This window comes from Typopeltis vanoorti, chromosome 24, assembly GCF_054136105.1.
Source record: "Typopeltis vanoorti isolate ZY-2024b chromosome 24, IOZ_Tvanoo_1.0, whole genome shotgun sequence".
In the NCBI taxonomy this organism is placed as follows: Eukaryota; Metazoa; Arthropoda; class Arachnida; order Uropygi; family Thelyphonidae; genus Typopeltis; species Typopeltis vanoorti.
Window position 1 is genome coordinate 73,441,396 of NC_143572.1, and position 27,276 is coordinate 73,468,671.

Here is a 27,276-nt window from a genome sequence, read left to right on the forward strand (position 1 = left end):
CTCAAATTTTCCCAAAACATTTTTGAATGTCTGACAATCACTTCCTACTATGCTATTTAGATCCCAACAACGACCAACTTTTCCTTTTTCATTGTGTCAGTAGCTTTCTCTAGAGCCTCAAAAAATTCCTCCACTTCTACCTTGTTAGAACCTTCTGTGGGACCATAGGCACAAATAAGTCTCATTGTCCAGTTCCTCATTCTCACATTTGCCCACATCACTCTACTTGAGACTGCCTGCCATTCAAGAAGATTAGCCTCATATTTTGTGTTGAATACTATGGCTACTCCTTCTTTTCCTTGATTGTCATTGCCTGAATATAACATTTTGTATTTTTTGCACAGAAAGATCTCACCAGTTTTTGTCTTTTTTGTTTCAGTCATCCCTATTATGTCGATCTGGTACTTATATAATTCTTCAGCTAGCTCCATTTCTTTGCCATTCAGGCTTCTTATGTTGATAGTACCAATCTTTAACTCTGGTGATGTTGAGTTGGGGTGTGCTTTCAGATTTGTTCCAGTAGCTGACTTTTCGCTGTTTGCCCTGGTTCCCTGGCGAAAACAATGGGGGCCTTGTTTAACCGGGCGACACCCCAGCCTGCATGAAATTTTGTCATGTTGTACCACCATTTATATTGGTTTAAGCCAATAAGAATACAATTTGGTCGGCTAAATCCGAAATTGCCAGCCCATCCTCATTCGTTTAGTATCCAGGTAGATACCCAACAGGGTGCACTACGAGAAGGTGAGGATTGGACATAAGGTCAGAAGCCCTGGACTCTTCTCCGCATTCCTTTAACACGTTCATTGTCAACCACGCGATATCGCATGTTGCGAGTTCTCACCGGGACGGCCGATCACGTGTTATCGCGTGGACATCGCTAACTAAAAAAAATTTTTTAAATTTGGCCGCCACACGAAATTCCAATTTTCAGCTTGGCAATGAACATTCATTGCTAATCACGCGATGCGAGTTCTCACCAAACGGATGATCACGTGTTATCGCATGGATGTCGCTAACTAAATAAAAAAATAAAAAAAATTTGGTCACCACACGAAATTCCATTTTCAGCTTGGCAATGAACGTGTTAAAGGCTATGTGGAGGTCTCCTCTCAGTTATACAGCTTTGACCCTTAAGCACCCCCTTTCTTTCAAGACTGCAAAGAGACTTAATACTTTTGATTTTATAAGGTCAGTGCATAACGGGATCCATTTTTGGTTACAACCTTCGATCCATGTAGAAAGAAGTTTCTCTAATTCAATCATTATAATACTTTGATTTCCAGTGCATGCGTGATGAACTTGAAGCAGCCTTACCTTTCTCCTTGTATCCAGCAGCTTTGCTTAAAATTGCTGTTATAGTTGATTCACCCATTTTTGTGTTCTTGTCCTATCTTTGCTCTGGACTCGCCTTGTTCATTTTTCTTTATTATTTCAAGTTTTTCTTCCAATGAGATTACTTTTCAAATCCTTTACACACTTCCACTTTTTTGCTCACTAATTCTTTTACTCATGATGGAAAGTTGAGAAAATACTTTAAAATAAAATAAAAAAAGTAAGGAAAACAAATGCAAAGGAGGCACAAGATATGATCAGCAAAATGCTATGTAATTATCAAGATGGCATAAATCTTGGCAGTAAATTTGGAACATAGTGTACATGGAAATAGTGTAGAATGCCATTAAAAAATATCTTTGTAAAATGTTTTAAATCAGTAACTAAATTATTTCATCCTGGTGAGTGATTTTTTAAAATAGTTAGCTATCAAAAATGTATAGATAAAAAAAAATTTTTTTAACTCTGTATCATTTATTTTTAAGATGTATAATAGGCGCAGTAATCGAAATCAGGTACAGAGAAAAAAAAAAGACAAACTAATTGGAGGCGCAGTAATCAAGGGATTGCTGTATATATTAATCAGATTAATAAAAATATGGAAAATAACAATAAAACAAGGTATTCGGTTAACTATGAAGAACTTATCAATAGAATGCCATATGCAAATGATCAGATTATATTTTAAGACAATGAAGATGATCTTCAAAAATCAGTTTATGAATTAAATAAAATAAGCCAACAAAAATATTTTGCAAAAGAAAACAAAAATCACTTCAGCATGAAACTCTTAGATTGTAGTTTTCGATCTCAGAGTTTTGCATACTGGCTGTAAAATAAAAAGGGATTTTTATCCCCTTAATTTAATTAACTTTGCCAGAAAAAATAGCCGTTTGGCTTTTTATCTTAGTTATAATATATGGGCACACCTTTCTGGCATTCATATAGTGAAGATATGTAAGTTCTTTTCACTTAAACTTTGATATCATTCAGGTCTACCTACTCACTGATGAGAGCTCAAAAAAAGGTTGAAACCGGTCTGGGTAGTGACCTCTCCTCATAATGCAAGGCAGTATTACATCTCCTAGGAGCTGTGTTTTACATTATGAGAAAATATCAAGGATAGTGAGGGATCTTGCTCCACCTTTGCTTCGAGTTGCCTTGGTGTTGTACTACCAGATGTTCACTTATGCTTGGATTCGCCGATAGTTCTTCGGCATGAAACTCTTAGATCATAGTTTTCGATCTCAGAGTTTTGCATACTGGCTGTAAAATAATAAGGGATTTTTATCCCCTTAATTTAATTAATTTTGCCAGAAAAAATAACCGTTTGGCTTTTTATTCTCGTATGTTCTTTCTTGTAGCTATATCAATTGCTTTAATATCATTTTTGTTCTATGTGTTTATCAGAATTTTCCAGATCCCTCCTCCTAGTAGATTGCAGTTCAGTGAGATTTAAGTGGATAAAAGTGCAATCAAAAACCTAGGTGTTTATTAGAACTTTCCAGACTCCACCTCCTCAGCAAACATTAATCAAAAACTATTCTGTATAGAATAGTTTTAAATTAACATTAGATTAGAATACTCCACTCTGAATTTACCAAAGAAATACTGTAGACTAGGAGAAAGATGCAACTTTCTAGGGTGTCATAAAGAGGCAGCAGAGTACAAACTTGTCTAAACAGAAGGTTATGATAAGGTGTAGTGAGTTTGCAAAATATGCTGGTCACACAGGTCGCTTGTGCAAGGATTTTATTTTCAAAGCATAGAGAAAGCAGGCTCATTCATCACTGGAATGTGAATACCATGAATGGGTGGTGTAAAAATGCATTCATTGTGAAAGCAGCTGAGTGGATCAGTGCATAGCAAAGAAGAGTATTTATTTTTGAATTTTTTTTTAAATATGAAAATGATAAGAAATTATATTCTTGTTTAATCCTTTATTCAAGTGTAGGCAAACAAAGCTTGCATGCGAAGTTTCTTCACGACTAGGTTACTTACTTGTATATAAAAGCTTACTTCACATTAATTGCCTTAGTATTCCATAATGTAAAGCACACATCCTTTTGAATGAGCATAATGCTGTTCCTTATGGGAAGGGCCACTTCTCAGACCAGCTTCGACCTTTATTGAGGTCTCATCATTGGGAGCCAGACACAGAAGAGATACCAAGGTTGAAGTAATGCAGAATTCATATATATCCCATATACAAGTAGAGAAAAAAATACAATTTCTTGGTATTTTTAATTTATAGCCAAGTGAAAAGACTTGTTTACAACTTGCTCTAATTCAGAGTATTTTAATAATAAGACATGGCACCTTTTCACTACTTGTATATCTGACTTCAGCATTACTTCAACCTTGGTATCTCTTCTGGATCTGGCTCCCGCTGATGACATTTATTAATGTATGTCATTGAGTTTGCTTACTTCCTGGGGAACAGAGGGGCTCTACTTTGTGGTAGGTTTTTACCTGTAATTGAGTTTAACCACTACAAAGTTTCCTGTCCTGGGGTGATTCAGGTTAGGAGTAATGAGATTAGTAGTGATCTTTTAGGATCACTCAATGAGATTAAGAGTGATCTTGTAGTTTTCACTTAGTTTTGGGAGAGGTATTCCCCACACTTAAACATACCTCGGTGAAGTTGAAATTAGTCTGGCAAGTGGTCATCCTTCTCATAATGCATAGTATTATCCAAAAGGATGTGTGCTTTTCATTATGGAATACTAAGACAATTAATGTGAAGTCGTTAGCTTCAATATACAAGTAACCTAGTAACCTTCAATATACAAGAAACTTCACATGCAAACTTTATTTACTTACTTGGATAAAGGATTAAACAAGAATATAACTTCTTGGCATCTTTAATTTATGGTATTGGTGAATTTTTTTGTTGTATATATTTGCTACATATGGTAAATATATGCAAGAAACTAGGAAGAACTGGACCTATTGGTAAAGTTAAGGCAATAGATCATTTCAGATGCTTAGGATCTATTGTTCATAAGTTGGAAACATGAGAAAGATGTAGATGACTGCCATACAAGCCTTTAATGCTATTAAGAAACTGAATGGTAATGCTTTGGAGTCCAGACATTCAAAAGGAAATGAAGTTGATACTCCAAAGACAACAAAAAGTGTTCTGATGTATGAGAGAGAAGGATGGACTCTAATGCAAGACAGAAGAGTAGTATAAGAGCCATGAAGATGGATAGCTTACAACAAAGTATGTGTATATTGTGAATATTTCTGTTTTTTTTTTCACACCTGAACAAGTTTCATGTAATATGATGAAACTAGTTGTGTTATTTTTTGTTAACCCTTTTCTAGTTTGTCTTATGAATGTTTATATGTACAAGTCAATCCTGCCAACAAAAGGCAGTTAGCCTAACATATTGTATAGCACTGCAGATAGCCTGCAGGTTAGTTAACCTGGAACTTCTGCTCTAGAAACCAAATGTGGCTTTCAAGCTACGTCAGGCCTCTAAAAAGAAGGATGGTATTAAAAGGTATACATGAAATTTATCATCTATTACCTAATATAAAAAACAGTTCAAGGACATTTCACATGTAAACTTTTGTCTCTTTAGGCTTCAGTAAAATAAGGATAAAAATAATCAACTTTCCAAATTTATAGTTGATGGACAAGAATGGTAAGGTAGAAAGAAAGATAAATAATTTATATAAATAATGGAGAAATCAGCAAAAAACAATAACCTAGTAGTAAGCAAAATATAGATAGGAAACACAGCATAGATTAGCAAATTACAAAACCATATTGAAAATGAAGATATAAAAAAATAACTTGGCATTAATATTCCAGAATGTGTAAGCAAAGTTAATGTAATGATATGGTTAGAAACAAAATGGGAGATAAATGATGGGCAAATCAGGTATGTAAAGCAAAAATAGAAGGAAGAAAAGACCTACTATAAGACCAAGATATAAATGGAATAAAAAATAGTGAAATTAGAGATTAAATGTAAGAGATGATCAAATCAGAGACCTGACAAATAATCTAATTTTGAAGAAAGTTGACTGGAAACTAGTTATGAAATATTTCTTGTATTGACTATCACATTGGTAACAAACACATACTGAGAGTGATAAAAATTTGTTTAATGTAATATATATATATATATATGTAATATATATATATATAAAATTTTAAATAATTTACCCCAAAGATTGAATTATTACATTAAATGAGGAGATATTCTTCAATCCTCATGAAAATACTAAGCGAATGAATGAAAAAGTAACACACCTGCTTTACATTGTATCCAGATTTTGCACTAGTTTCAATAAACATGACATTCAGCTCATTAGCCTTTCGTTCCCCTTCTTCTATAGTAACCTGTCTATAAGGATGAAGTCTGTTACTTTCAATTAACTGAATAGTTTAGTAATATACTGGCATAATACAAGTTTTTTTTTTATTATTTCAATTATGTAAACAAAGTCTACTTAAAATACAATTTCGTATTGAATATACTTTTGCAACAACAGCAAAAAATTATATGATGTTTATAATAATGAATTAATCTAGAACCCTGAATTATCACGTAATATAAATCAAAAGTGAATGAAAAATTCACCCAATTTATTCACGCTGTAAAAGTTTATAAGTAAGGTTGCTATTCACCAGGTCTCAGATGTTGGATTTCAAGTACAGTTTCCAATGTTTTGGTTATTAAACTAAGAAAATATAACACCATTATCTGACCTGCTGCGATTAACAAATTCAATAGTCTGAGAAACTCCATTCTGTAGATGATCACAGATATGTTTTTTTTTTTTAATGTTTATAATTAAAAATAGAAAGAAGCAAATTAAACAGAAAAATAATCAAAGACACCTTTCAAAATAGCATTCTGGTATTCTAAAATAAAGGATAAGAGCCTTTGTTTACAAGATCACCAAGGGTCGAAAATGGCTGGATGGCACATGCAGAGATCATTCATTATCACACTTTTTTTTCTCCTCCCAATGTCAATTCTACTCAGGAAAGGCCAAAAACATATAGCACATTTTTTAATGCTGATGGAAAGCTAAGGGTTAAAAACCCTACTCTAGAAACCAAATATGGAATACTTTCAAACCACTTCAGGCAATCTAATAACAAAGGAATATACCATGTGCATTAGGTAAGAATACTATAAGGAAGGGGCCAGAAGAGTTACAACTGTTGTATGGAAAGCAAAGTCTGAGTATGAAAAGAAACTGGCTCTGAAAGCTAAAGACAACCCAAAAGAATTCTATCGTTATGCTGTTAGTAAAAGAAAGGATTAATAAGAAATTTACTGAATGTAGATAGCATGCAAAAAAACAGATTCAGAAGACATTATTCAACTAATGAGAGCCCATTTTGCTAAAAGCTATCAACCTGGTGTATGCAACACTCAGCTCACTAGAAGAAACTCAGGTGTATCAGGAGGAGGTACTAGAACTGCTGCAAAAACTGAATAAGAATTTGCAACAGGGACTGATGGGATATCGGCACAGATGCTAAAAGAGTGTTCAGTTGAACTGGCTATTCCTTTGAGCAGGCTATATAATCTGATTCTCAGAACAGGGAAGATTCCACAGTAATGAAAAAAAATGTATGGTATTCCCATTGCACAAGGGTAGTGCGAAGACTGATGTATCCAACTATCACCTTATCAGTATCTCTGGAGTGGTGGTGAAGATTTTGGAAAAGTTAGTGAGGTCTTGTATACAGAAATGAGTTCATAGAGAATCCATACTTTGCAACAAACAGCATGGGTTTACTAAGAGAAGTAATGTTTAAGCAATTTGTTCACATTCTATAATAAAGTTACCACTAAGTTAAATAAGGGGAATGGATGTACCGTGATACATTTGGACTTTGCTAAGATTGACAAAATACAGCATGGAAGAATGCTGCATAAATTTTAGAATATAGGACTGAATGATAAAATATTAGCATGGTGCTTAAGAGAATGGCTGACTGACATATCAAAAAGTGATATATGATATGAGAGATGTGAATCTGCAAAATTTAGTGGTGTGCTACAAGAATTGATTCTTGGTCCTTTGTTATTTAATCTGCACATAAATGACATTGGGAAGGATTTAACAGGAGACATACAGCCTTGTGTAGATGCCACTGATGATGCAAAGATTAGCAGGGTAATCAGGAATACTGCTGATATGCAGTACTTGCAGAATGAGTTGAATAGGCTGGAATTGTGACATGTGATAATGGCTGCTGTTTCAATGTTAGTAAATGTAAAGTCGTGCACTTTGGTGTGATGAGATATCCAAAGTCAAGTCGTATTATACTGGTAGGATTATATTAGAAGAAACTGGCCAGGCTAGTTATTTTGGAGTTTTAGCAGATAGGAAGTTGAAGTTCAAGGGCTATACAGCAAAGATTGCATATACAACTCAAAAGATAATTGGAATGCTGAAATGAACCTTGATATAGAAAGAAAAGGAGGTCATTTTGCCCCTTTACAAGATCTTGATAAGACATCACTTGGACTATTGTGCATAGGTCTTGTCTCCTGGTTTCCATGGTGTTCTGATACAGTGGAGAGAGAGAGGGCAAAGGAGTGTATTAAAAATGATATCAGGATTGTGGAATATTGATTATGGCGACAGATTGAGAATGTGTAAACTGCAGACAGTAAAAATTGGAGAAAGAGGGATATGTGATTGAGACTTACAAACTTCTGAAAGCATCGTACAGAAAGGATGAAAGGGTATCTTTAACAGTTGAGAATGAATTCTATCAACAAGGGAGTGAAGATAGATTTTTCTCTCAGAATGGTGTGCAATTGGTTTGGCTGCCATTGGAAGTGCTGGGTGTAGGTAACGTGAATGAATTCAAGAACAGGTATGGGTCAGATGCCGTTTCCCTTGATGAGTCCTTGCTTCCCTGGAAGTCTTTCTCTCAATAACAATATTAATAACAATAAGCAGAGTAGTCTTGCACTAGGTGACAAAAACTGTCTATCACCAAAAGATTGTACACATCCATGCAATGGGATTTGAATCCAGAGCCTGGTGATTAGAAAGTGGAGAAGTCATTTTCAGCTCATGTGCTATAGACAATTTACTTACTGATCTATAACACATAACTTATTATCATTCTGAATAGTTTTGTCTAATTTGCCTACTAAAAATAGTCTCTAAAACAAAAACTGAAATGATTCCATATATTTTAGTAGAAAAGATCTTACTATGGATCTCTACTACTCCCTTTTTATGTTAAAAAACAAACAATTAAACACTATTTTTATGCATGTAACAAACATGCTGAGGTGTTTTGAAAAAATTACAGAAAACAATGCAGTTAATGGTATTTGTAAAGTATACTTGTTAGACGACAGACTAGTTATTACTAACGATACAATATTCCAACATAAAAATCACAAAAATTCATGTGGACAGAATCGCACAAAATAAGGAGTTTTATTATTAAATAGTGTATAAAAAATGCTGCATCCTATGAATGCTATAGCATTTGAATAAAGTGCAAACTGAAACAAATAGTCAAATGTTACAACACTTGATTATTTGCTTTATCTTTATCTTAATTTGCCAAATCTTTATTCATATAAATTGAAGTATACTGCTCAAGTAAAAGGCAGCAAAGTGAGTTCCTGCATATGAAAGAATGGCCATAGGAAAATCAAGTTCATTAGCCTCTATAATGGGATTAGCACTGGGAACGCCATGTTGCTATTAGTGGAGTGCCATCCTAATTCTCTCATTTACCGCTATTGTCTACATGTGTTTTAAAGGCAGCATGCCTTTATTAGAGTTCATAGTAGCATTACAAAAAAAAAAAAAAAAAATTATTAATTCACAGGAAAAATTAATAAGGAAGAACCTTTCTACTCTCTGTATAGCAAAAGAAGTCATCTTCATTCATATTATGTGACACCGACAAGGAGTCATAGGGCATCACAGGAAGGCATTCCATACAACAATGTCAACTACTTCATCCTCCATCTACCCACGATACCATTCTGTCTGCAAACTGTGTGTGTGTTCTCTAGCTGATATGCATATAAGGTTTCAAGTACAAAAAATTCTGCTAACTTGCATTCAATTCAAAAAGCCCACAATGATAAGATTTCCAATCGAAGGACACAACGGCCTACCGTTTTTTCAATTGCACTATGGAAGAGCTTATGTAAATGTCTAAATCCCTTATACTATAATTAGCCAATTAAAAAGTTACAGTTGCAATTAAAAAACTACTTGACTGAATATGTGTGGAAAAATTTTCTCTACATATTGATGGTCTCAAACTCATAAGTAAATGCATCGTTAGTCATAGGTGGTGTTGGTTATTCAAAGCAGTTATTCTAGGAGAATGACAGTGACTAATGGAGTGCCTCAGGTTTCTGCATTAGGGTCACTATTCTTTAATTTGTATATGTACAATATAGGAAAAGATCTAAAAGAATATTCAAGTGTTTGCTGATGATGCAATAATGGGGTGATGTAGATATCCTGCAGGATGATTTAAATAAATTGGCATGCATTATGGACAAAGAATAACAATTATTAATTTAATGTTGCAAAATGTACGGTTATGCACTTTGGGTTGAAAATATTACATACTGTGTATTACATTGATGGTACTAGATTGCAGGAAATTGATGGGTCTAGGACAGGCATGGGCAACCTTTCCTAGTTCGGGGGCCAAATTATCATTCTGTCTCTGAGTCAAGGGCCGGACCAAATTATTAAATAAAATAAATTAATATTAGATGAATTAAAACAAGTTGCTACTTTATATTTCATTTATTTATAATATAATGCTCTGGTATAAAGCTCTACATAAATTTTATAATATAATGAGCAACATAACAATTTAATGTGAAGATTGGCCTTGTACTTCAACTATGAGACTATCAATATCAACATTAATATTACTTAAGGATAATCGCATAGAATTTGAGGTTTTCGTCCGTTATTCTTGTCCGAATTTTTGATTTATTGTATTTCATCCTCGAAAAAAACTGTTCACACATATATGCGCTGTCGAAAAGACAAATGATTTTTCTTGAAAAGGCACATAAAATTTGTATATTTTTCTTCCACCAAATAAAATTTATAAAAATCCGTCAAAGAAATGTTAAATTGTGATTTTAGCACTAAATCCACCTGAAGCTCAATAAGTTCCATCTGTAAGTTTTCTGGCACTTTATTTACATCGGCATCCATCAGACGAGCAAATATAGCGAATGTGGAGTCTTTGTTTTTGAAGTCGGCAAACCTTGTATCAAATTGCTCTATTAGTGCCTTCAGTTCATCTCCATAACAATTATAAGGGTAATTTTTATGAGTTGCTAGAGTAGGAAAATGATAACAATTTTTAGCTCTTATCTGACTTTCCAACAATCTTAGTTTATTATAAAAAAAACTTCAACATGTCCATGCAGTTCATGAACCAATTGTCCATGTTTTTGCAATTTAAGATTCAGTTCGTTTAGGTATCCGGTGACATCCACAAGGAATGCTAAATCACACACCCACTCATCATATTTTACTTGGTTAATTGTGTTTCCTTTTATATCCATAAAATTTGCAATGTCTTGTCTCAGATCATAAAATCGTTTTAACATTTTACCTTTACTCAACCACCTCACTTCACAATAATAAGACACATCTTCATAATCTGAAAATAGGTCTGCCAAATACTCCTTAAATTGGCGGTGATTAAGTGCACGTGACTTAATAAAGTTAACACTGACTACTATAACTTCCATAACATTTGTGAATTTCATTGATTTTGCACACAGATTTTGTTGGTGGATAATGCAGTGAAAATTTGTTAAATTTTCTGGATGGATTTGTAGTTTTATTGCTCTTTCACAAACATTTCCAATAAATCCCTTCTGTGCACTAATCATTGCAGGGGCTCCATCAGTGCATATGCAAGATAGTGAACTCCATTTAAGCCCAAATCTCTCGAACACTGTGTTGACTGTTTCAAATATATCTTCACCGGTAGTTGTTCCTTTTAACGGCCAAAGCACCAATAATTCTTCTGTGATGTTGAAATTCGCATCAACTCCTCGAATAAATATTGCTAGTTGTGCAGTATCAGAGGCATCGGTGCTGTCATCCAAAGCAATTGAAAATGCTTCCAATCTAGCAATTTTCTCTTTTAAACTTTTTTGGATATCATCAGTCATAATTTCTATCCATCAAACAACAGTACATCTCGACAAACGAATATTCTCAAAGTCTTTTTTCTTTTAAGGACATATTATACTTGCAACATCCAGCAGACATTCTTTGATAAATTCTCCTTCACCCAATGACTTAGAATGCTCAGCAATTTTTTCGCTTACCACAAAGCTGGCTTTGACAATGTTGTGGTGCTGTGTTCTTTGCTTGTTGAACATTGGCTGCTGGTTATCCAAGTTCTTCAACTTCTGTATTTCATCTTTTCGTAGTTGTCCATCAATTTTTGAGTGATCTGCATGTCTCAAAGTAAAGTGTCTCTTCAAGTGGTATTCTTTGTTGACGGATACAGATTCGTTGCACAGCAAACATACAGGCAAACCTTTATTCAGAATAAAATAATAATCCTCTGTCCAGATGTCTTGAAATTGATGATTCTCTGCACCTACTTTTCTTTTTTTTGCAATAACCCATGACATTGTCCCAAATTTATAAGCAATATTCAGAACTGTCAAACAAAACTGTCTTCTACACCACAGGCACTGAACAAACACAACATCAATGCACGCACTGAACAAAGCACAACACCAACGCAAGTACTGAACTGACATGTTGTAACATGTTCACACATGCCGCTAGTCAAAGTGAGAAAGAGACCTTAGTAGGAGAAAACAGTGTGTTTTGCGGAAGTCATATGACATCAGCTTAATGTGAGTTAGTAGAACACACCATGTTTTCTCCCATCATGAATCAGACAAGCTTCGCTGAAATAAATTAGGGTCGGATCAAAAGAAATAGAGGGCCGGATCCGGTCCACGGGTTGCCCATATGTGGTCTAGGACTTCGGGATAATGGTGGACAGAGAGTTGAAGTTCAGGGTGCATATTCAAAAGATGGTAAAACCTCAAAGATTATTTGGATTATGAAAACATACTAACATGTAAAGATAAGAGCTAATTATCACTCTTTTTAAGGCTATGATTCAGCTGCATCTTGACAACTGAGCCCAGATTTAGTCACCTAGGCTTCTTTAAGATTGAGAGGTAGTAGAGAGGATTCAGAAATGAATGATGAAGCTAATGACAGGTCTTGGAGAGACTGCCTATGAGGATAGGTTGAAGGCATGCGAGTTGCAAATTTAGTTGATAGCTAGAAAAGAGGGGACATGATAGAAACTTATACGGTATTAAATTGGTTTTATAAGATAGTCACAAAGGATATTTTTCAATACAAAAAAATAGAGAGAAAACTACGGCTCATTCTGTGGAAGTTCCATAAGAGTGTGGTGAGTGTATGGTGTTTCTATATGCTTACCATTAAAGTAATGAGCTGGAAACACATGGAGCAAGAGTAATTCTTCAAAGTTACTACATTATTATTGGGACAATTGGAGAAAGCAGGGGAGACTTAGTTATCAACACACTGGGTTACATATGGAAGAGCAAGTGGGAGACATGTATGGCAGAACTAGAGCCAGGTCACTATCTAATCACATTCTTAATTCTGCTAACACTAACAATGAAGATTCTATTACTCATCGAGTGATCTGGAAAAAAATCAGAAAATTTTTTGATGCCATGATGAACTTGAAAGAAGAATTGTGAAATCAACAGAAATTGTCAATTTGGTCCATCTTAATACTAATCTCAGCTATCTAACCGTGGCATACATGATCTCGTGTATGAATGAACTGAACAGAACTGAACTGAACATGCCCAACAATACTATGGCATCCAGAATGCCTTGAAATGTCAACAATGTTTGCAATTTAACTTATAACTGTTGTTCTCCTGTAATGTATATATTTTTTGTATTTCTCTTTTCATGTTATACATAGCTTCTAATCATTAAATTTCTTCATCTATATATCTATATATATCTACACACACACACACACACACACACACACACACACACACACACACACACACACACATATATATATATATATTGTGAATATTCATTTTTAATCGGTAGAAAATATTATAAATTATTTTAAATGACTGATACCGAGAGATAAAGAGATGACATGGTTTATTTAAAAAGATACTACTAGTTTACTAGTTTCGTTGAATGGATCAACTTCTTCAGGTATCACAATCAAAGAAATATACAAAAAATAACAGACTTAAAAATTGCATTAACAGTACTAGTCAAAAAAAGCAGTAGTACATTTTGAAAACAGTAATGCCAGCTTGAGTTCCAAATAAAAGTTGACTACGTGCTATCACGAGTGTGCCAGTATTGAACAGAGGCAATGTGTGTGTCAGAAAGATTGAAACTTAAGGAGTTATCGATATGGAAAGAATCAAAGGCAATTTCTCTGGATTCGACAATCTTTCAAGCTCATCATAACACACATGGATATTAGAAGTTTGTGTCCAGTCCACAGTGTCTCAGCGGCCTTCATCTGAGTTAACGATGAGTCATCTGGAGAAAAGAACATGGCTCTAGTCCTGTTGTAGGAAATATCTCTACAGTGTTCTTCCAAATGTAGAAGGATGGATTTAGCAGACTGGCCGTAGTATGGCTTTCCACAATCACATAAGATCTTGTAGACTCCTGGAAATTGAGTTGGAAGATGTTTCTCTTTAGGTTTACTAAGTAAGGAGCGAAGTTTTGGGAGCAGGCCAAATCTTTACTAACAGAAGAAACAGAAATTGAAAATGAACTCCTTTTTCTTAAAAAGACTTTTATCAACAATGGTTTCTCTCCTAATAAGATTGAAAAATTTCTTTCTCTCAGTCACTCAACTGCTTCTGAAGATCCCTCTTCCCCCAGAGCCTTTATTTCTTTGCCTTACATCAGCTCTCTTTCACCAAAACTAGCTAAAATTCTCAAGAAATTTAACTTCAGAACTTGCTTCACTATGCTCCCAAAACTTTGCTCCATACTTAGTAAACCTAGAGAGATTAATTTACTTACATTAATTATTAATTTAAGTAAATATATTTACACACACACACACACACACACACACCATGCTTAGCTTAGGGTTAAAGAATCTGACAACTCTGCTTTAAAGACCAAACATGGAACCACTTTTTTTATCCACTTTTTCAAACTACTTCAGGCCTTTACTTAGCCAGGTAGTGGTCTCAACACCAAGCAATGAAATTTGTCAACCACCTAAAGTCATTCAGAAAACATCCATGATTACTGTGGAATTCGAATCCCCAGTCTATTGGTTGAAGAACAGGTACTAGGTTGCAATGTAATAAAATAAAATCAAAATAAAATCTTTAAAAAAATTTAAAGCCATGTGTTTCATTAGAAAATGTTTGGCTGGAGTACTACTGATTTTGCATAATCAAAATCTATCTTCCTGTATGATGACGCCTTAATAAGATTTTTTACTAAAAAACAAACAGTAATATTGGACCAACACCATACGTAATAGATTTGAGCTTGTGCTTCTCAAAACTGAAAACTTCTCATTTTGAATCTGCTTAACTGAAAACATTCACAGAGTAACATTACAGCAGTATTAAAAGAATTTTCAGAAAATTATTTCCATATGTTTCTAGAAATGGAATATTAGGATATATGTTAAAAAAAAAAAAAGATTAGAATTTCTGAACATAAATAGGGATAGAATTTGTTACAGCATTAATATAGCTACTTTAAAAAAAAAAAAAAAAAAAAAAAAAGATTAGAATTTCTGAACATAAATAGGGATAGAATTTGTTACAGCATTAATACAGCTACTTTTTTTTTTTTTTTTGATTGAGTGAGGCATATGCTCTGTTGCTGAAATCTCTTAGAGGAATAAACTGGTATAATTTAACCAGCATCATGATGCTTACATATTTTGAAGTGATTCTGAATGGGGTTAAGTTACTCGCTGAAAACACATTTTGTTAGCCTATACCAATTTGGGAATATTATCCTGATAAATTTTCATTTCTATATCATATCTCTTCAAAAGTGACAGCACTAGAGATATTTCTCAAGAAATGAAATAAATATGAGAAATAAAATATACTGTGTTTAAGGAATTAAATCATAAAGCCTTCTAACACGGTATATCCTGAATTTTTCCACCATTAGCTATCTTGAACCTTTTGCATGTTAGCTAAAAATTTCTATTCTTGAAATCTGACTTCTTTGCACAGAGTACTGGTAGATGAGAGGGAAAATGGCTTACACATTAAATGGACATATACTTAAAAAAAAACACAAACACACACGAAGATATTACTAAGTGAAATAATGAGAATTTGACAACTTTGTCACAAAAGCTCATTCACCTCACATATGATACTATGAAAATTGAGGAATATTCCACTGTGTGCCTCTCCTTTATCCATCAAAGGAAAAAAAAAATCAGATGAATATCAGTTCTCAGTTCATTTTTTCAACTGCCAACATACTCTGTTACTAAAAATATTAGGGCACACCTTTCTAAATTTAAAAGTCCCTACTTACCATCAGTGAGACTTCAATCTGCTTTGTTGAGCAGAGCTACTTGAATTCAGATTCAATGGATTATAGCTTAAGTCCCTGTTCCATTTTAATAATTTTCTTTCTTCTATAGCTCTTTCCTATTTTTCTTTATTAATATCTCTTTACAGGTGACTGAACCACTGGGTGAAATTCATTGCATTATAATTTGTCTCAGAACTTCAGTCTTGCTGCTCATCTGAGCTCTGTGTATGGCCAGTATTCCATGGCACACCAGCTGAGAGCCACTGTTTTAATGAACCCATATAAATAACAAAGAAACTAGTATAAACTATAATAATAAACTAAAAAAAATGAAATAAAGTATGGTAAATGTCTAAGTAAAACAAAAAAAATCAGACAACACACAAATTAAACCATAAAATGAAGCATGCAGTGTGGATTTTGAAATATCTTTCATGAGAATCTTTGAAAAGAGGTCACTGAAGAAGTCACAGGGAATTACTTATAGCACAACAACAGTCAATTATAAAAAAAATAATAGTCCATGAAAATCATTAAAGTTTACACTTCACTGGCTTAAAAATAAAAATGAGATTAAAAAAAAAAAAAAAAAAAAGGAAAGGGAAAAAAATACTACACCTACTACCCATACCAGCTGTCATATTTGTTCTTGAATTCATTCACACTACTTGTACACGCAACGTCCAATAGCAATCTATTCCAATCATGTGCCACTCTGAGAGAAAAATCCTAGCTCTCACCCCCCCCCACCCTTCTTGACTGTATTCACTCTCAAATGCCAAGGATAGCCTTTCTCGACCCTCCATAAAATTAAAAATCCCCTCTACTGAAATCCTGTATTATCCTTTCAGAAGTTTATAAGTCCCAATCATATCACCCCTCTTTTCTACTGTTTGATAGTGCCCAACCATCTATTTATCGGAAATCAGATGCCAGATGGTCACTCCATTCCTCTGTGATGTGATACACCAGTTCTGGTCAGGTGGCCTTGTTGTATGCCCTTCTGGAGGCTTTAACTCTCTGAAGTGACTGATCTTCAGAAGTCCTCCATCCATCCAACCTTTTAATGTGTCCAAAGTATTTCAACTTTCTTCTCTCAATATCTTTAAAGATATCTTAACCTTATAGTTCTGCTGATCCTTTCTAGCACCCATTCATTTGATCAACCTCAATATATGATATTCTTAACAGCCTTCTGTAACAACACATCTCAAAAGTGGCTATCCTCTTCCTATCAGACTTATTTAGGTTCTAAGTCACACATCCATAAGTTGCTGTTGGAAAAACAGCTATCCAGAATCCTCAACTTTGTCCCTGTGGAGATAGATCTATCCTTCCAGAGTTTAGATGTCTCTATTGTTTTTGCCATTCCTGATTCTTCTTCCAACATCTTCTGAATAGCAATTCTTCAGATTAATAATGGATCCCAGTCACACAAACTTGCTGACTTCAATTCTTTCTCCATTAAGGTACACTTGTTTTTCAGGAGCATCCGTCTGTATTTCCTTTGTTCTCGTAGACAAGATTATACGTTGATTATGCATTATTAAATCACTTAAGGAATTGAACAACATAGATGCGAATATAATTTAAATTACACTTTAATAAATATTTCCTATATTTCAGCAACGTCACGTTGCCATCTTCAAAAGGAACTTACAAAAAAAGGCACATGCACGTAGGACTACAACACAGTAACTGAGAATGAAGATATGAAGCTATTGTTCTAAAAGTCCTGATGGTGCCCTCTAGCAGGCTAAGTAGGTGTTCTTGGCTGTTGGGCTGAAGGTTTGCTGATGTAAGCCTCCAAATTTGGGGCAGTCGCATACAACCAAATTTCTTGAGGTTTGGAGAGTTTCTTAGGGCTGAGGCTGATTCCATAAATAGTCTTTTGAATTTGTATTTGCTATGGTGTATTACTGTAGCTTTCTTCCACCGTATTCTGTGGCATGTATCCAGAGCATGATCTGCAAGACCAGAATGGCTGTACTTGTGAAAACGGATGTAGTCCTTGTGTTCAGAAATTCTGATATTCAATGTCCTGCCTGTTTGGCCAAAGTAAGACAGCTTACAGCTGCAAGGGACCTGGTATACACCAGGTAGGTCTAGGGGAAGTGGTTGGTCTTTAGTGGAGCAGATAAGGGATGCCAATTTTCTGTATGGCCTATAACAGGAGGTCAGGTCATGTTTTCTTAAGATTTCGGCAATTTTTTCTACTCCACTAACGTGAAAGCGCGTTAAGTGCTTCAGGGTGACTGAAGAAAGGGGTCGATTACAGTGTTGGTAGGAAGTTTTGGACTGACGGTAGAGTTCTTTTTTAATTTTTCATCTGTCGGCCTCGTATTTTTTCAAATTCTTTGTCTGCAGCGGTACAAGAGATGCATTCACCAACAATCCCCCTCCCCCCCCCCACACACACACAACAATATGGAGTGGAGAAAACACTATACAACAGGGCTAAACTAATCTGTTCTAATGACATAGCCCTAAACACTGAACTAAATCACATCCTCAACACTTTCTTAGCCAATGGCTACCCTCCCCCCCAAAAAAAATATATTAAAACCTACAAGCCACCACAGTCCCCCTCCACAACAAAGATTATTCTAAATCCATCACCATTCCCTACGTCCGAGGCACCTCGGAAAAAATTACCAAAATCTTAAAAAAAACATGACCTGACCTCCTGTTACAGGCCATACAGAAAATTGGCATCCCTTATCCGCTCCACTAAAGACCAACCACTTCCCCTAGACCTACCTGGTGTATACCAGATCCCTTGCAGCTGTAAACTGTCTTACTTTGGCCAAACAGGCAGGACAGCAAATATCAGAATTTCTGAACACAAGGACAACATCCGTTTTCACAAGTACAGCCATTCTGGTCTTGCAGACCATGCTCTGGATACACGCCACAGAATATGGTGGAAGAAAGCTACAGTAATACACCATAGCAAATACAAATTCGAAAGACTATTTATGGAATCAGCCTCAGCCCTAAGAAACTCTTCAAACCTCAACAAATTTGGTTATATGCGACTGCCCCAAATTTGGGAGGCTTACATCAGCAGACCTTCAGCCCAACAGCCAAGAACACCTACTTAGCCCGCAAGAGGGCATCATCAGGACTTTTAGGAGAACAATAGCATCATCTCTTCATTCTCAGTTACTGTGTTGTAGTGCCTACGTGCACGTCTTTTTTGTAAGTTCCTTTTGAAGATAGCAACGTGACGTTGCCAAAATATCGGAAATATTTATTAAAGTGTAATTTAATTTATATTCGTATCTACGTTGTTCAATTCCTTAAGTGATTTAATAATGTATTTCCTTTGAGAACCATAATCATTGTCTTGCTAGGATGCAGCTGAAATCCTTTGCTCTTATTGATCTCATTAGCTTCGTCCTAGTTCTTCCTTGTCATTACAAAAGAGTCATGAATCATTAATCTGCCTCATATTACTGATCAATCTATCACCTACCTTAATTCCTGTCTTAAGCTCATTCCATTCTACATGCATGATGTCCTCAGAATAGATACCAAACAGGAGAGGAGAAAGTAGGCATCATTTGCCTAACTCCGTTTCCAATCTGAAGACAATCAATTAATTCAATGCCTGTTCTTACCATGGCTTCTTGCTCACTGTACAAGTTAGTTATCAACATGTTAATATGTTGAGAAAAACCCATTACCTTCATTACTTCCCACAGTTTCACATGCTGAACACAGTCAAAGGCAAAAGGATCTTATCTCCGGTACCTTTACCTTTCCTAAAATCTGCATGATAATTAGGCATCTCTGCCTCAAATTTGACCTCAATCCTGTTCAGAATGATCTTTAACAAAATCTTGTTTGCAAGAGTTCTATAGTTCTTGCAATCCTTCATATCTCCCTTCTTATTTAGTAGTATGAAAACCAACTTCTTCCAGTCTCTGGGCCATGATCCCATATCCTTATAATAAATCTATGAACACTGTTATTCCTCCATTCCCTGTGGCCTTAATTAACCCTGCTGGAATTCCATCTGCACCCAGAGCCTTATTGTTGTTAAACTGCTCTTTCAACCTCATGCCTAAGTGGAGGAAATTCAAAATTGAAATCTTTCTAGTGAGAGGAATCGTCCAAATTTTCTTATCCTCTCTGCTGTAGAGAGGATTCACAGTATTCTTTCCATCTGTTTTTGATTTCCAGTTCTTCTGTCAGTACTGCTCTATTCCTGTCTTTGATGACATCCAATATGGGCTTAAACTGGTTCTTTAGGTCACAAATAAAACACCCTTTCATAATTGTGCCACCTCCTCCTCATCTGAAACTCTCTCTCTTCACATTTATTAGAAGAAAAATTTTCCTTGTCCTGCCCAATGGCTCTTCTGACTTCTCTATGTAATCGCTTATATTCTTCAGTCCCTGTGTCTCTGCTTCTCCAACTGCTTTCTTGCAATTAGGGCTAGTATCTGTAGTTTACAAATTCTCAATCTTCCTTCATAATCAGCATTCCACAATCCTGATATCATTTTTAACACTCTCCTTTGCATTCTTTCCACTGCATCACAATTGAGGATTCGAATACAGGCGTAGGCATGGATGTTTGTGATTGTCTGTGGAAATATTAGTGGTGGTGGTCGGCGGCAGATGGCATTGGTGTAGTTAGTGGATTTTATTTATTTATTCATATGGAGTTTCCTCCCCCATCCCTATTGGGGCGAGTTGAGCACCTCATAGGGTTAAGTATTTATGGCTGTATATCCGTGTGTTCACGGGGCCGGTTTGCCTGTTTGCGGGATGAAAAACACCAGATAAACTGGAGGGGGGGGGGGGGACCCTGCTGTCCACACCCAAGACCGGCTAACTTGGTTATGGCTGAGGAAGATCCTTAAGCTCCTCACGTCGGCAATGGGAATCGAGCCCAGGACACTCCTTCCCCAGGCATATGGTTGCAAAGCGCACAGCCGCTAGGCTAACCGCACAGACAGTTAGTGGATTGAGTGGTGGAGACATAGTTGTACAGCAGGTGCCCTCCCTCGACAAGTCTTTGGACTCCCTGGAGGTGTCAAATAATAATAATAAAATAATAATAAAACAAAAAATTCCATCAACTGAAATCATGTATAACCCCTTCAGAAGTTTGCAAGCCTCAATCATATCACTCCTATTTGCTAGCATCTATAGTCTACAAATTTTCAATCTGTCTTCATAATCAGTATTCCCAATTCTGATATCATTGTTAACACTCTCCTTTCCACTCTCTCCACTGTATCATCAGAATCACAACAGAAACCAGAAGACCAGACCTGCACACAATAGTCCAAGTGAGGTCTTATCAAGGCCCTGTAAAGAGGCAAAAGACATACTATCTCTACATGTTGAAGTTCGTTTCAGCATTGCAATTATCTTTTGAGTTTGAGTATTTGCAATCTTTGCTACATTTCCCCTGAACTTCAACTTCCTATCTACTAAAACTATAAGATCCCTAGCCTGATCAGTTTCTACTAGCATAATCCCACCAATATAATACGAAATTGGATATCTAATCAGGCCAAAGTGCATGACTTTACATTTACTGATGATGAAATGACATCCATTTTCTCATGCCCACAATTCCAACCTATTCAAATCATTCTGCAAGTACTACATATCAGCAGCATTCCTGATTACCCTACCTATCTTTGCATCATCAGCAAATAGCTTATGTCACTAGTCAATACCTTCCCAATATCATTAATGTACAGATTGAATAACAGTGGACCAACCACCGATCCTTGTGACACACCACTGGTTACCTTAAATCTTGCAAACTCACATTCCCCATATACCACATTTTGATATCTGTCAGCCAGTCATCCTTCTTATCCAAGCTAATATTCTATAATCCAAATCCATATCCTCTAACTTATGCAACAGTCTACCATGCTGGTTTTTTTTTAAGAGCCTTAGCAAAATCCAAAAGCAAGGGGAATGGTGTATCCATTCCCCTTGCTTAGTTCAATGGTAATATTGTTATAGAATGTGAGCAAGTTGCTAAAACATAACCTTCCCTTAGTAAACCCATGTTGTTCATTGCAAAGTAGAGATTCACTTGTCTATCCATTTCTGAATGCAGGCCCTAACCAATTTTTCCAAAATCTTCACCACCACTCCTGAGATACTAATTCGCCGATAGTTGAATACATCAGCCTTTGCACCACCCTTGTGCAATGGAATTACCATACATTCCTTCCATTCCTGTGGAATCTTCCCTGTTCTGAGACTCGCATCAAACATCCTGGTCAAAGAATGGCCAGTTCAGCTGAACACTCTTTTAGCACACGTGTTGATATCCCATCAGTCCCTATTGCTGAATTCTTATTCAGTTTGTGCAACAGCTCTAATACCTCATCTCATACATCTGAGTTTCTTCATCCAGTGAAGAGGTAGCAGTGCTCAATGTTGCATACAGCAGGTTGATAGCTTTTAACAAAATGGGCAATCATTAGTTGAACAACCTTGTCTGCATTTGTTTCCCTGACACCATCTGCATTTAGAAGAATTATTCTTTCATTTGATTCTTTCTTTTATTTGCAGCATATTGATAGAATTCTTGAGGACTGTCTTAACATTCAGCACCAGTTTCTTTTCATACTCAGACTGCTTTCTGCACAACAGTTATGACTATTCTAGCCTGCTGCTTGTAAATTTCATAACAGACATCATCCTTATGCATACGGTATTCCTTCCACAACATCCTTTTCTTACATATCTCTTGCTTAATAAGATTACTCATCCATTTGACTCCTACCTTATTTATTCTTCGAACTCTCGGGACACATTCTGATATTGCATCATTTAAGTATTTTTTAAATGCTTTCCATGCACTGTTGATATTCTTCCCATCCAGCAACCGATACCATTGCAGTGAACTCAGTATACTCCTCAGTTGGTCATAATTTCCTGCTTTGTAGTTAAGCATGTAACCTTTTCTGAATGGAACATTCACACACTTAGCTACTTCCTGAGTGAATACCACATGATCACTGTCACCAACTGGAGGCAGAATAGTTACGTCTTTAACAAAAACACCGTGTGACACTATAATCAAATCTAACACTCTTTGACCTCACGTTTCTTCTGTCACATGCTGCTTGTCTCCCAACAGTTCAATACATTTGGTTTCATTCATCTCACGAGTTACTGCTACTCAATCAATGTTTGGATAATTAAAGTCTCCCATAATGATTACTCTTTTCGTACTCATTGTCTGTATTTGGTGATGCATTTCTTTAACACTAGCAACCAATCCATAGGTCTGTAATAATACCCCACTATGTATATGATCTTATAAGATTCCACCTCATACTAGATGGATTCAAACTCACTAGCACATGAAATACTGTTACTACTACTACAATCATAGGTCTGAACTCTAACTGGATTCAAGTCACCTGATATCACGAGTAGCATGACCGCCCTCCTCTCCTGTCTATCCTTCCTAAAAATACTATACTGTTTACACTCTATACCAGTTAGTATGTCTGATTCTGATAGCCAGGTCTCACTAATGCCTACAATTTGAGATCCCATCATATTGACCAGGGCAGTAAACTCTACCCCTTTGTTTCTGATACTTCTAGCATTCATGTACAGATATAATAATCTACCTGTATGTTCTTTTGTATACTCTTGTCTGTAGTCTGAATGACACAGTTGACCAACTTGCAGATCTCTATTCTTCTTCAGTGCCTTGTATATGTAGATATCTTTGCACACATTTGATGGGTTCAAACCACAGAGTCAGGAATCTTTTTCTAGATTACTGATATGAAATGCATTCAAGTATAAGCTGTCCTTCTTATACAAATCCAATCTTCCCTCAGACTCACTACACACATCCAAAAACTCAATCCATTCCTTCTACCACAGCCTACACATCAAATCATTTGTCATCATAGCCCTTCTTCATAATTTATATTTATCATATCGCATATCAAAGTAACATAGGAACTATTTTCACTTTCTCACTCTTCAGTCTTGCCTCTTCCAACAACCCTTTCATGTCCTCTCTCATACTGAACTCATTGCCAGTTAAGTTTGTTAGTACCTACTACAATAATCTTTTTTTTTTTTTTTTTTTTTTTTTTAATGCTTTTGTTATATTCTTAATTTGCATGTTTTATTGTAGAGTCACCATACAACATCCTTCTTTTTACAAACAATACTGCTTACCAGATTTTTGTTACTAACTTACCTGATTCCGTGCTTGTTGTTTCTTATTTTGCTGCTTGATTTTCTTATTCTTCCAATGTTCATTCAAATGCTGCTTGACTTTCTGTAATTCTCGCATCATCTCTCTATAATTTACTTTAACTTTGCAATTTTGGAGGTTAATTCATTTTCAACATTCTCCTCAATATCTTCAATAACCTCCTTAGAGCAGCAAGCTTGCTCGTTCTCGAGTCTGCTGCTCTTCTTAGCATTATGTTTCATGCGTGTTTTTGGCACCATTATAAATTATATTTATTACTGCGATATTTTAACAAAAATGTTATAAAACACTAAAAACATGAAAATCTACATTAATTTTGTAAGAGAAAAAACACAATAAAACAGATAAAAATCACCAACCAATACTATGTAACCTTGAATCCACTCCGATTTAAACAAATTATTAGACAAACAACAAGAGAATAAGAAAAAAGTGGAGAGACAATTAAAGAAATTTGGAAAGGACAAGAAGCTGGAAAACACTGAAGCAGGTCAGGTAACAATAAATAATTATACCAACAATAAGGTAAATTACTTAGAATATAAGAGGGAGGAAAAAAGTGGTATGGTATGGTGATTTGAAGTTTGAGCTTGAAAATTAAAAAGCAAAATAGTAGTGCTTGCTGGAACTAATGATTTAAGTTCTGATAAATATAGAATGTGAGAGGATAAGAAAGGTTTATTGGAAAAAAGCAAGAAAGAAAAGTGAAAAAGTTGGTTAGTCGATTTAAGTTTTACTGGTACAATGATAGCAATGTACATGGTGTTAATAAATTAATAAGCAATATGTATGTACAAAAATTAAGTTAAGCAATGTAGTATTTACATCCCTCAGTAAATAAGAATGTGTAAGATAACTGATCTATGCAGAGTCTAGCAAGCACTTCCTCTCTTCTGTTTCTACGTTGACTGCACTGCCAATACGTAATTTAAGGCTTAATATCATGCAATCTGTCAGAGCTTCCTGCCATGATGATGACCACATGGCAATTAGCTTTGATTTTGGTTTCAATGTCTCTAGTTTGTATATGGTAGTCAAACAGTACGCTGGAAGAGTATTAGCTGATCTAGCAGCCTTATTTCCCTTAATTCTAATATGGCTGAGAATTCAGCAGAATGAAACAGCAAAATTAAGGGTCTTCATTTTGTTCAAAATATGTAATGCCTCACAAAGCATTGCATGTGAATTATACATAGGAGAGGGGAGGAGATAGCATGTAAAGAACTAAGAGTCTATATAAATTACTTTTGGTAGCAGTTCCCTTTTATATGCATAAGTACAAGCTGAATGTCATGTAACTCTGCTGTATAATTGCTGCAATCAAAGGGGATGCAGTTGGAGATAGTAAAATCAGAAGCCATAGAAGCATAGCACACAGTAATCTCCGATTTTGAACCATCAGTACAGATGGTAAAGAAATCAGAGTGGGCTGTTCTGTGTGCATTAAACAATTGAAGGTAGACAGATGATGGTGTATAAGACTTCTGTAGTTGACAAAGTGAGAAGTTACAGGATGCTGTGCCATGGAGGAATGCAGTTATGCTTGGTGCAAGTAATGTCACCATTCCTGCCAATAGATTCAGTAATCTCTTTAATATGCATACCAAAAGGACATGTGGCAATCTAATGGGTATGATATTGTGCCTCCAAAAGTAGAAAAATGAGACTACATCCTATGTAGTTCTACATAGGATGCTCTGAGAGAGACTGTTTTTAGGGTATAGTTAAGAGATGATTATTTCCATCTAAATAATAATTGGTTCATTTGCTTCAACATTTTTTTTTATTATTCCATGGTATTATTACACCAGATCATAGAGGTCAAGTTCATGTATTTTATACAGCACCTTTTCTGGGTTGTTATAGAGTTCACATTTGGAAATATTCATGCAGTTGAGCAAATGCATTGGTGATGCTTCCTCGATGTTACAAATTTTGCAGGTGGGGAAAACTTTTATGCCATTACTAAACTTGATTGGTCTTGTGTGGCCGGTCTTGAGACAAGAGATCATGATAGTGGCACTGCGATTAAACTTGGAGTTGATGGTAGCTCCTGGATTTTCTGCTGAGCACCAGTGGTGAGTTATGTCCTGAAGAATTGTTCTTTTTATGTTTTCTTTTTGGGTGGTTTTAAAAAGATCGAAATCTGTGGTATCACTTGATGTTGCACCCATTTCTGCTACTTCATCTGCAGTTTTGTTTCCCTTACAATAAAAATTGATCAACATCCCATTCAATAGAGGACAGAGTGCAAAGAAGATTCAATGCTCTCTTGCGCTTTTTCCTTAGTTGATGAATGTAAGTTTTATGACAAAGATGAGTCCCAAGAACTTGGCTTCTGTTGCTACTGCAAAAACAATTTGCCCCATTCTTAATACAGGATCTGGGTCATCATCATCAGTTGCATCAGTCTTGGGACTGGTAGCTCAGCAGCAATTTCAGACATTCCACTCTGTCATTGGCTTTCTTCTTAACCTCCTGGTAACTCCTCAAACCCGTACTGTCTTTGACTTGGTCAAGAAAGCTTTTCCTTGATCTGCCTCTTCTTCTTATCCCTTCTATTTTGCCTTCAGTTATTCGTTTCACAAGTCCATCAATCACCTATCCCTTCTAATTTTGATCGATCTAATTAGAATTCTTGTTTCGTTTCTCTCTCAGGACTTGTTGGTTTGATTTTTTTTCTGTCCATTTTATTTTGTTCATGCGGCGCCAGCACCACATTTCAAAAGCATCTAATCTTCTTACATCTTCTCTGCCTAGAATCCAGGTTTCACATCCATACAGTGCAATGCTCCATATCAATGTCTTTACTAATTTTTTTTTCAATTGTTCGTTGAGATTTCCTGTTAAAATGCTTTTCATCTCAGAGAATTGGGCTTTTGCATTGTTTATTCTTGATCTTTATTCTTGTTGAGAGGCTTATACGCTGGTTAAACATGATAACTAATATTTAAGGAATTGACAGCGTATACTAGAAATATAGAGTAAATAAACTTTAATATATACTTTCCGATATTTCGGCGAACGTCACATTGCCATCTTCTTGGGAACTTACTAAAAGGCACGTGCACACAAGTACTAATAACAGCAAATGAGACTGAAGC

The 27,276-nt window shown here is 35.6% G+C and overlaps 1 protein-coding gene across 2 annotated transcripts in view; it reads right to left on the reverse strand.

The window, feature by feature from the left end:
- The window catches only part of Rab6 (RAS oncogene family member Rab6), a 316,080-nt gene that overhangs the window by 101,112 nt on the left and 187,692 nt on the right, over positions 1–27,276 (reverse strand). For both annotated transcript variants that reach the window (XM_090414199.1, XM_090414198.1), the window contains exon 6: positions 5,603–5,696. In XM_090414199.1, coding sequence (XP_090270325.1) covers positions 5,603–5,696 — 94 coding nt within the window. The remainder of the gene's footprint in view (positions 1–5,602; positions 5,697–27,276) is intronic.